Source organism: Zeus faber (genome assembly GCF_960531495.2).
Source record: "Zeus faber genome assembly, chromosome: 4".
NCBI classification, from domain to species: domain Eukaryota; kingdom Metazoa; phylum Chordata; class Actinopteri; order Zeiformes; family Zeidae; genus Zeus; species Zeus faber.
The window spans coordinates 33485970-33498449 of record NC_137191.1 but is presented as its reverse complement, the minus strand read 5'-3'; the positions used below and the strand labels follow the sequence as shown (position 1 = coordinate 33498449).

The 12480-nt window shown below is 42.7% G+C and overlaps 1 protein-coding gene across 1 annotated transcript in view; it reads left to right on the top strand.

Annotated features, from left to right (window-relative positions):
* Positions 1–12480, top strand: part of vegfc (vascular endothelial growth factor c) — a 77447-nt gene that overhangs the window by 40887 nt on the left and 24080 nt on the right. Inside the window, exon 4 of the mRNA XM_079999932.1 lies at positions 8617–8756. Within this exon, the coding sequence (XP_079856058.1) occupies positions 8617–8756 (140 nt within the window). The remainder of the gene's footprint in view (positions 1–8616; positions 8757–12480) is intronic.

Genomic DNA, 12480 nt, shown 5'->3' with positions numbered 1-12480 from the left:
CGTTTGTCTGTATTTGTGTGTGTGCGCTCGCATGTGGACAGGCGTCAAATGTGCGTAAGCAGCAGATTGATTGTGGAACAGAGGAAACCATGGGGGAGTTGCAGGGGAGGTGGGGGGGTTATATGGCGGAGGCCAGGAAAGAGATAGTCGGGTTTATTTGTAAAGCTCTTTATCACAGGTACAGACTCATAGGCAAGACATCCATTTGACTCCCAAAGAAATCGAGAGGTTAGAGAAGGAAACTTTACGAAGGCACGCATAAAAGGGGTCAGCCTGGAGTGCTGGAGACCAAAGAAGATACCATTAAAAAAGTGTGGAGAGAGGAATGGTGGAGGATATGCGTCTATCCTCACATGTCCTCTTCAGCACAGGTGACACCCCTGGGTTAAGAAAGTATAATGTCCTCCCCATCCTGTTTCAAAGCCAAGTATACAATTCACCCATATGGCACCCTTATTGTCAATGAGTAGGTGCAACTTGTCCATAGAAACCCTATTACGTGAGTTGAAGCCAGTTCTGATTGTCACTGGCTTCTGGGAGCTACTTTTGTGGGGATTTAAGCCAATCAGTTTTTGGCCTAAAATGAGCTTCCTCAATATAAATTCACTGCTCGGCTTAGATACAAGAATCCATGTCTATATTTATACTTTGATGTTTAACGCCATAGTTATGGTATTAAAATAAATATCAGTCCGTTGGTTTTTTTTTTAATTGCCATTGATAATGTATTAGAAATCTTGTCAGCTTCTAACTAATTAGTGATATAAAAATAAAACAAGACCAGGATCTGTATTTATCAAGCATCATAGAGTAGGAAATTTGTTCTAACTGGCCAAAAATGTATTGACATAGATTTGTTCCTACTTTCAGGCAGTAAAAGCATATGATAAACCTTCTTAAGAAAGGAAACTACTACTTGTGCTGGCCAGGCACAGACAAGGAGAGACCATGCCCTTTCAGCAGAAAACCAAAGTTCTTATAACTTTACGCATTTTTCCGAAATAATAATACGGGAAATTCAGGCGTTACAGCAGAAGAAGTTGACAAAACAGTTAAATTAATTATATGTACACATATAAACAGAAGTTCACTGGAAATAGCACTTGTACAGCTGTCTATTCTAACTTGCAAGCTCAATATGGGCAGGAGGCGGGTCTGCTAAAGTAAAGTACAAATTGTATATAATGACTAAATAGTTGGTGAATATGCAACACTTATCAAGTATGCTTGTATCGTAAATATATACTGTACACAGCTGTACTGTTAGATATATGAGTGATGATGAGTATACAATATATGAGCAGTAATAATAGTATTAGTGGTATTATAATAATTCTAACAGCATGCTTCATAACTAGCTTTTATACGTGAACTCTGAGGTAGGAATATTTTCCTCCGAGTCAAACTTTCAGCCCAATTCTTGGCAATGACTCTCAGATGTTTGGTAAATGCAGCTCCAAGACATTTACTCAGAACCTGCAATTGACAGCCATGGCTTTGTAGGCAGCTTTTAAGTCGATGGTGCAGAGGGGAGGAGGGAGAGATGAAGAGTTAGGAGAGAGGAGAGGATGCAAAGGAAACGAGAGAAGTGAAGAGAACTGCAGTTGTGTGGAGAAAGGAAGGGGGTATGAGGAGAAAAGAGGATACAAAACAGCCTAGAGCAGGAGAGAGGCCAGGAGGGTCCTGCTGGAAGTGAGGTATGTGGAGGCAGAGGCAAATAGAGGAGAAACAGTGATGGAAGGTAGCTTTGGAAACGTGATAGAATGAGGACAGAGGGTTGACACGAATATTAGCTAGGATTGACTGTATTTGAGATGGACTTATTTAAGTGTGTGCATTTTAGTTCAGATGGCATGTTTTTCCTGGATAAAATTAAATCTATGTTTTTGTTAAGAAATGTCTGTGGACCATCAGTCTGACTAACTTACAAACCCTAAACGCTTCAGTAGCAGCCGTTTGCGATATCATCCTTCATCAACATCTCAAAGCGCCATTGGACTGAAGTTTCCTTGTGTCTTCATCCTCAAAGCTTATCACTCAGATGGGGGTGTTGAATAAATTCTTCAGCTACGGGTCAAGATGAAAGCGAGGAGCACTGCAGCTATAGTTTTTGACAGTATCAGCTTGCATTTGATGTGAAATAAGCCAAAGTCTGTTGCATATATTCTCAGCATTGAGTTGAATTTAGTTTTGAGAACAGTGACGCAATTGCAAAGTGTACACCGTGGCAATTTGAAATTTTCACAAGAGTAGAACCCCATTTATCCAAACCGCACTTATTCTAACTTGTTGGTTGGTTATCAGGCAGGGTGGCTGCTAAGTGCAAAAGTATGTCAGTTGTCAATTAATTAATAAATAAATAAATAAATAAATAAATAAATAAATAAATATACATAAATAAATACATAAATAAATAGTTTTTGACTACGTTTAATGTATAGACTATATTAATGGATTATGCATCATACAGTGAGCAAATAGTGTTGGGTATCCTGGTCCTTCTTTGTGACAATGATGAAATCACAAATTGCTCTTGCTCTCGAGTTGAGATAAAGTGGAAACGATAATGGCATAATCCCATCTTTTGGGAGATTCTCTTTTCGTCTTTCCTATCCAGATAGCTGAACTAGCTGAGCCTTGCATGCCAACATGGTTAGCATGCAGCCCACCAATATCTCGGCACTGGACACAGGGATACAATTTCTATTGACCTTGTGCAGTTGATTTTAGGTTTCAGGATTAAGGATTATGAGGAATACATATGATGACACATATGAAGGTTCTGCATAACATTCAATCTTCATATGTGTGTTTCTGGGTATAAGTATACAGAGGATTGATTTAGGATCCATTTTAATGTACATTCATTCAGGATTTGGGTTACCGATGGGGGAATCTCCCAACGGCCGCCATTGATCTGAAGGGGGTTTAGATAAACAGGGTTGATAAAGGTCTTCTCTCTCTTTAGACATCAGGAGTGGAAGTGAATTCAAACAAGCGAAGCGCCACATCAATGTCCGGTGAAGGATCGTTCAGAAGAAGCGAAGACGATCCTGGTTAAAAACATGGCTGAGGCTTGTCAACGGCAAGCAAAGAGTTAGAGGGTGCAAAGATGTGGGTGTTTGAAAAGGGTTTCACGAGACATTCTTTCAGTCTGGTTGTCGCCCCCCCACACACACACACACACACACACGCACACCCTGCCAAAATGCTTTTGTTGGCAGTCTCCTGAAAGGATTGGCCAGTTCAGGAACAGCTTACATACTTAGGGGATGTAAATTTCTGGCGGACAAGATCATTTAGCGTTCAGGTTCGAAGAATCTAGAATGAAACGACTTGTGGAATGTGATTATGAAAAAAACCCCAAAACAAACGTCTGTGTGTTTTCTCCTGTCTAATGTGTGATGATTCTGCTTTTGCGCGGAAGGGCTCATAAAAACTTTTAACGCTGTGCGGTCAATTCCGTCATCCCGAGCAGCTTTTTGGTGCGATACTTAGTTACTTAATATTGTTTTTGCCTGCATCTGGAAGCAATTTGAGTGGGGGGTCGTGGGGGTAGTGAGTGAATGGGATTTGGGTAGCGGGTAATAGATGTTGTCTATTCTGCTGCCTTTTAAGTATCTTTAAAGCGGCTTTCCTGGCTGTTGGCTGATCTGTCCATAAGGTTGTGTACCTTTTCTGACACCAGTCCTCTGTTCCCGGTCATTTAGGGATGATACCTGCCTTCATGAGTATGGAGAGTATGTGTGTATATTATGCACTTTCAGTGTGCCTATTGCTGTGTGTGTGTGTGTGTGTGTGTGACCGCTCTCCCGGGTCAGAAAGACAAGGTCGGTTTTAATGATCTCACTTAGAGTGAGGGAGTGGGAGGAAGAGGATATCTGCCGACATGATGGAGTGAGAGATGGATAGGGAGAGAAAGAGTGATAGAGAAGTGGGGAGAAAAAAAGAAAATTTTTGAAATGTCTTTGAAAGGCAGGGCATTGAGACTAATTAGCTTTCTATTCAAGTCGGTTAGCCGCCTTGTCGAAGGATGAAAAAGTGGCTCTCGAGGGCCGAGGGCCCTTCCTCTTCTCTATTCAGCATTTCTCTCTCTCTCTCTCTCGCGCTCTTTTCTTTGTTTTGGTCTTATTCAGCATGCGGAAACCTCCCAACTCCCACACTAGCCAACCTTCAAGACCTCAGAAGTAGAGATTTTCCCAAAACCCAAGTGTGTGTGTGTGTGTGTGTGTGTTTGTGTGTGTGTGTGTGTGTGTGTGTGTGTGTGTGTGGGGGGGGGGGGGGGGTGTCTGAGGGTCCAAAAAATATGGAATTTCTTTGGAGAGACTTTGATTCCCGCATTCTGGGGACTTTTATTTTAACATAAAACATGAAGAAAAATTGATGTAAAATAATCACAAGAGAGTAAGCTTCAACGCAAATCCAACCTATGTATGTCTATTTACTAGCCTGACAACCAGATGAATCTGCAGCTCATGTTAAAATTTTCTGGCAGATACATCTGGGTCCCTCTCCCATTCAAACAGATTTCAATCCTGACCTTGCCAGGATTGGGCTAATCCAAACCTTTTATCTAATATGGGGTGGGTTTGACACAATGACTATACAGAGGAGCGCCGTTGAGGCACCTTACCAAGATGGCTGCTACTGATGTGGAATGGCCTGTTAAATCCTCTATCGTGACAGTATTAAACAAACTGGACAGTATATTTTCTCTAGAAGAACAAACAACTGCGCTTAAAGCTTTGGTTGATAAGAACTATTTTTTAACGGTACTTCTGATAGCACTTGGTAGAAGTTAGAAGCGCTATGTCACACGTTACATTGCGCTGATTGGTTGTAAGTCTATCCCATTGCGTACAGATGTTATGACCAGGGCTAGGGGGACTCAAATGCACAGCACAGAGACAACAAGCAGATGTTTATGTGGAATGCCCCAAGGTTTGATTCTTGGACCATTATTGTTTAATCTCTATATTCTCCCACATGCACATATTATAAAGAAACACAAAATAAATTACCATAATTATGCAGATGATTCACAACTGTACATATCCCTGTCTCCTGATGACATACACTCCTTCACTCAGTGTACCAATGATATAAATGTATGGTTGTCAAAGAACTTTTTACAACTGAATAAAGATAAAACAGAAATACTCATCTTTGGTACAAAGGCTCAGAGAGCAAAAATTAAGCCAGAAATCTGGGTGTAATCATAGACGACGATCTTAATTTTAAGAGCCATATCAATCACCTCACAAAATCAGCTTTCTACCATCTAAAAAAATGTAAAAAATTAAGAGGCTTCCTGTCTAAAGCAGACTCTGAAATATTAATCATAACGAGTAGATTACACTTCTTCTGTAATGGCCTTCGGTAGCACGCGTTCTCACTGGGACTAAAAAGTTTGAACACATCACACCTGTTCTTAGATCTCTACATCAGCTCCCCATGAAAACTAGGATTGATTTTAAGATTCTTCTACTTGTATATAAAGCTCTAAATGGCCTTGCACTATGTGGCCAGTATATAAAAGAAACGCTCACTATATACAAACCAACAAGAACTCTCAGGTCCACAGGGAGTCGTCTTTTAACCATCCCTAGTACTAACTCTAAAGCAGAGGAGGCTGCCTTCTGTATCTATGCCCCAGGTAGATGGAACCCCCTGCCTGATGACCTGAGAGAGGCTCCAACGCTGAAATCTTTTTAAAGCAGGTTAAAAACCTTGCTGTTCACTACAGTCTATGACTGAGTTAGTCTGTCGGTGCGGGACCTGGCTTTGTGCCTGCGGTCCGTGTCTGGTGCCTGCGGCCCAGGTTCTGCGCCTGCGGCTGTGTCTTGGGCCTGCACATGGGGGTGCGTTGTATGTGTGTGCCTCAGGGGTGCGGGGTCTCCTCATGCTCTCTGGGACTGGGTTATGCTCCTCAGGGCTGGGCCTGGGTGTTGCTCCGCAGGCTTACGGCTTCTCTGGGGGCTGGGGGGTCTTCTGTGGGTGCAGGGCGGGGTGCTCGGGGCTTTCCTGCGGCCGTGGGGTGTCTGTATGGCTGCAGGACTCAGGGGGACTTCAGGGCCTTTTCCGCTGTATGGAGGTGTTAAGATATCACGCTACGATATAATACCGACCTTATAATCCAGAACCAATTGGGACAAGTCCTGTACACTCAACGGTGGACACTTCACACGACACACATCACACACACACATACAGGCGGTCTCATCACAGGCACACACGTTTTCCACCTCATTTACTACCATAACTATGACAAGAAGAGGCCACGTCCCCAATTCCCAGTTTTCCTGGACTTAATTACCTCTGTTTTTTTCGATACATGTTTTTGTCTGGAGTTTATGTTTTTCCATGTACATGTTGTTGCTTGTTTCTATTAATTGTTTATAGACCCAAACATGGTAAAATAGTTCTCCAAAGAGGGGGATTTGTGGCGGTTTTGTGTAACAACAAACTGTGCTCTTGTCATCCCACTGGTCGTCCACAGGACAGAGTTATTGCAGCTGTTCCTAATGATTAAAGAATTAATAAAGAGTTGCATTGCAGGTTGAGAAGTTGAACTCCACTTGCAGACTAACTCTGTCCTAGATGCAATTGTATCCAAATACTCTGTGTTGTATGCCCAGTTGTGAAAACTTCTCCTTATGAGGATGGCTCCAAGGTTGTGAGGACTTCGGGTTTGATAACTTCTCCTTGTGGGGACGACTCCCAGAATTTGAGGACTTCACCCTGTAAGGACGGCTCCTTGTAAGGACGGCTCCTTTTGAGGACGGCTCCTTGTGGAGACGGCTTCTTGTGAGGATGGCTTCTTGTGAGGACAGCTCCAAGGTTGTGAGGCCTCCTCCTTGTGAAGACTGCTCATTGTGAGGCATTCTCGTTGTGCGGATGGCTGCTTGTGAGGACGCTCCAAGGTTGGGATGACTTCTCCTTGTGAGGGTGGCTGCAAGGATGTGAGGATGTGTCGTTGTGAGAAGTTCTCATTGTGTGAACAGCTCCAAGGACAAGCAAACCTACCAAAACATTGTGACCACCATTTTCCTAGTGTTCGGTAACTGCACCAACCTGGTCCGTAAGAACCTGCAGCTAGTAGTGAGGACAGCTGAAAAGATCATCGGAGTCCCTCTCCCTTCCATCTCAGACATCTACACCACAAGCTGCATCCGCAAAGCAACCAGAATTGCTTTGCGGATAAACTTTTCACCCCCCTCCCATCTGGCAGAAGGTACCGAAGCATACGGTCACTCACATATAGACTATGCAAATGCTTCTTCCCCCAGGCCATCCAACTCGTCAACGCTCAGGGACTGATCTGAACCCGCAACCCCGCTTTGCTGCTATATAAACTCTGCACTGCTCTAAGACTCAGACCACTGCACTACTGTTTAAGCCTTTTGACAATTGCCACTATCTGACCCCCCTACACACCTGGTTGTGTGTTCTGCACACTGTCGAATGTTGTCTGCTGTCTTGCGTTGCTGTTGTTTTACTTTTCCAGCCACTTAGTCACTTTACTTTTCTACAGCCACAGTCACTTTACTAAGTTGTTTCTTGCACTCCGCCGGACTATATGTAGCATGTTGTCCAACTGTGTTCTGTGTTGCACCGAGGTTCTTTGAGAAAAGTTATCTCATTGCGCTGTGTACTGTGTATATGGCTGAAATGACAATAAACCCTCTTGAATCTTGAATCTTGAATCTTGAACTTGCTGGAGCAGCTCGCAGCTCGCTGGAACAGCTCGCTTGGCAGCAGTGAGGGAGCTCCGGGCTCCATGGACTGCCGGAGTTCGAGCCCGTGCCGCCCACAGACATTCAACATTCACTACCAAATTGTCCCAGTTTTCACCACAATTTAAATGATAATAATAATAATTATAATAATAATAATAATAATAATAATAATATACTTGTTTTTTGCATTTACATAGACATTCTGTTCCAACAATAATAATAATAATAATAATAATAATAATAAAAATTGTCTCACATCCTAATGAAAGTGGAGACGTACGCAGACGTCTACAGTGACATAATGATGTGGCTCTCGAACCTGTTTTCCCTGTGGAAAAGCAAACCAGTTCTTATAAGGTTCACAAGTTGAACCAACTGCGAACCGGCCCTAGCACCAGCCCAGAACCAGCACTAAGTTTGTGTTGGTAGAAGAAATTGTGAGGACGGCTTCATGTGAGGATGGCTCCAAGGTTTTGAGGACTTCTCGTTGTGAGGACAGCTCCTTGTGAGGCGATTATGTAATAACAGTACAATATGTATGCACTAACCGTAGCGCTAACACACTGTGATGCTAACGGCAAACATAATCTCATTAGGGCAAGTGAAACGTTTGAAGAGCACACATATAATGGAAGTGCTGCATTTCCGGACATGTGAAGTTTTGAATTGCATTGTGTATCGTTTTATTCAGTTAAATATATATTAATATAAACAATAATAATAATAATAATTATTATTATTATTATTATCCGACTACTCTGAATAAAATTCTGTATCACCGACAAAAAAAGGGTTTCTTTATTTCAAGAAATAATTTCGTAAATTGCTCTATTGGGTCACATTCCCATTATTTCTGTCTCTTCCCTCTCATTTGTAGCTGTTCGAGATCACAGTGCCGATCACCCATGGCACCAAGCCAGTGACCATCAGCGTCGCCAACCACACCCAGTGCAGCTGTCTGTCCAAGCTGGACGCTTACAAGCAGGTCCACAGCATCATCCGCAGAGCACTGCCAGAGTAAGATGCTTGCCTTCTTTCCTCCCTTATGTACATAAGTTTGCATTCACGAGCAGACAGGCCCAAGTAAAAATGATGGGAACCACTGCAACATTTGAATAATAAAGGCCTGGGTTGAAAAATGGTGAACCTATCCTTTTAGTCTTGAGTAAGAGCCTGCTTCGGTTTGCATTACATCCGCTTCCTGTGGTTACAATGGGTACAAACAATACGTACACAAATACACACACACACACACACGCACGCACGCACGCACGCACGCACACACACACACACACACACACACACACACACACACACACACACACAACAATCTTGTCTCAGAACTTAATTACACACTTCAAAAATCAAAGATCTTAACTTACTTCCCATCTGGCTTCTGAATTTTGCTCTGAGTTAGTTCAGAGCTTCAGAAATACTCTTCTGTCTGTATCTGTGTGTGTGTGTGTGTGTGTGTGTGTGTGTGTGTGTGTGTGTGTGTGTGTGTGTGTGTGTGTGTGTGTGTGTGTGTGTGTGTGTGTGTGTGTGTGAACGGAGATGTTCCAGGCAATACTCCGTAACATACACACATACGCAGAAGAGGTGGGACGGAGGTTTCAGGGGGTCATTTCCTGTGTGTCTGCATGTGTATTCAGGAGGTGTTATTTTAGCAAATGCACCTTGTCATGTCTCTTGATTGGGTCACATGCAATATATAGTATAAGTTATATATTGCCTTCTTACTTTCAAGACTGTTCAAGGAAAGGCTGTACTTTCTCTTATTACATAATGTGTTACAATCGAGCCATCTCATCTGTCCATTTTTCACTGTCCATTAGTCTCTCTGCCTTAGTTGATCTCCTATTATCTGGCTATCTTTCTGTCTATTTGACTATGGGTCTGCCTCCTTGTCTGTCTGTCTGTCTGTGTCTATGTTAATAGATACCTACGTTTATTTTGGAATTTAATCCTGAAGGTGATTTCTGCTGCAGGACTAAGACCAGATCCAGCACCATTAACAACAAGCTTAAATTAATGTCTGTATAGTAAGAAGTAAGTTGACCCCCCCAATAAAAAAGAAAAATTAATAGAGACATCTCAGTGGTATTATTCTTGATGTATTCACGATGTGATGAGATCTCCCGAGCCGCCGGTAATTCACCGAAAGGAAACTCGCCGAAACTGCACACTCAGCCGTTTGTATTCTTTTTTATAAATCACCCGCTCGTCCCGTTTGAAAAATGATGTCGGGACCACTGCAAAGATGAAATATAAGAAGTGAGTGAGTGTGTGTGTGTGTCTCATTGTGCAATTTTTGTCGATGGGGGTACATTGCTCGAGAGTAATGATCCATTCAACATAGAATGCATGGGTTATGGAATTGTAACATTATACTGTATAGAGCGTGTATAGACCTTATTTATGAATCAAACAGAGGCAAGTCATTAGAGAGAGAGAGAGAGAGAGAGAGAGAGAGAGAGAGAGACTGGGGAAGGGATTTGTGTTTGTGTGAGAGAGAGAGAGAGAGAGTGTGCTAGTATATTACTGGACTGTATCGGACTGGTTTATAACCGGGTTTTCCCCTCTATTTAAATGTAGTACATAGCACTATGAGGTACTTCAAGTGCATATACCCTGTAACATATACGGTATATTACAATATATGACTATATCTCAAAAAGCATGGTAAATAGTGTGGCAATGTCAAGTACAGTAACAGACCATTTTCAACATCATATCTGTTGAAATTAAGGCCATATCTCCCATTTGAAGGGAATTTTGACTGCGGGACAATGTAACTCGATATGGCGATATCCAGCAAGGCCATTTTGGCAACATGCTATTTCGATAACCACTGATAACCATTTCCTTAGTCGAGCTATTGAAGAACATATTGGCTTTGGGTGTCTGATTGTTTTCCATCGTAGACTGAGGTGTTTAATCAGTCCCACAACGGGGAAATTTACATCGTTCCAGCAGCAAAAAGGGGGACTGCAGATAAATAAGATTATCACCAGCCACAACAAACCTGGTCCGGACCTGATGATGACTTCTTCCCTTCCACCTCTGTAGGTGTCTACCTGCCGTGCTATGTGCCAGCAAAATAAACTCTCATACTGTCTAGCAACAGTATAACATTGCATAGTACAGGGGGGCAGTGGCTCAGGAGGTAAACATGTCGACTAGTAATCGGAAGATTGCAGGTTAGATCCCCGGCTCGTCCTGGTAGTGTGCTGATGCGTCCGACACTTAACCCCCTAACTTCTCCCCAGTCAACGCTATATGGCAGCCCACTGCTCCGAGATACGTCAGTTACAGTTGACATTTCACGGCATATATGTATGAAAGTATTTATATGTATGTGACGAATAAACTTCTTGAATCTCGAGTCTTGAGTTACCAGGATGGGTAAAATGCAGAGAAATGCATTTCGTTGTCTCTAATTGTATTCTGTGCAATGACAATTTATTAAATCTAATATAAAAGTATAGAAGTACATCAACCTATGATGTGTTATATTATTAATGTTGCCCACACAGCATCCACTGCGGCCTGGTCATCCTGTAAGGGTGATAGCTCCTTCTGCGGCCCCTTCTCAAGTTTTCTTCCTTTTCCCCTCCGAAGGGTTTTCGGGGAGTCTTTCCTTGCTCGGATGGGGTTAAGACAAGGGGATGGTGTGGATTTCTATGTCAAATGTGGGCTTGTGAAGCCCTTTGACACTGTACTGTGATTAAGGGCAATATAAATAAACTTGACTTGACTTACAAAGACGAACCGGCAAACTCTCGATTACTAGATGACCCGCTCTACTTCCTGAGCCATTGCCCCCCTCACATGTCTGCATGTGATTAAAATTAGATTTGTCATGCAAACAGGCATGCACACACTTACACACACTCATACAGACACACAAAACTGTGAGCACAGGTGCGAATCAAAGGGCAACGTTCCCGATCGGGCCGCCAAAAGGAAACGCAGTATAAGGAGTTTTACGCCTATAAATCGTCACTTGCCACATCGGAACGAACACACACACACACACACACACACACACACACACTTACGTCAGCACACGTATGTTTCATATTACGTCAAGTGAGAGCAGACTTTGTCACAGAACGGCCTATTGCCCTGTGCAAAGAATATCTGTCTTCTCTGTCATTCTCTCTCTCCCTCTCTGTTTGTCTGTCTGTCTGTCTGTCTGTCTCTCTCTCCTCTTTATCTCCACCCCTCTGTTACCCTTATCTTTTCATCAGCCTCTCCATCTGTGTATGACCTTGTCTGCATCCGTGCCACTGTAGCTGTAGTTGAAACACCATTTCAGAGCCCTTTCATCGCTGTGGTCTTTCGCAACCGCGTACCAACAACTTGTCCATGTGGTCACAGCGGCCGCTAACATACTGTCAGACCTTTGGTTTGAATGTAAATGATCCATCTACACCATTGCGGATTACCGGGTAAAGCTTGGCAATGTTTGAAATTGCCTGTCTTGTTTAATTTACAAGTCAAGTTCAAATTAGCTTCCAATTCAAGTTTTTTTTTTAGGAAAGATCAAACATCTGGAAAAATCCCAATGTATGATGAGGAGGAATCCAGTAATATACAAGCAAAGTAATATAGCCAGTACCGTAAATTACAGTAATTGTTGCGCAAAATTAAATGACTCCTGTTGGAACTCGATTTCGCACTATAGCTCACTCGACCACAATCTAGTTAAACTTTTGGCCAGTCCCGCAAGATAATA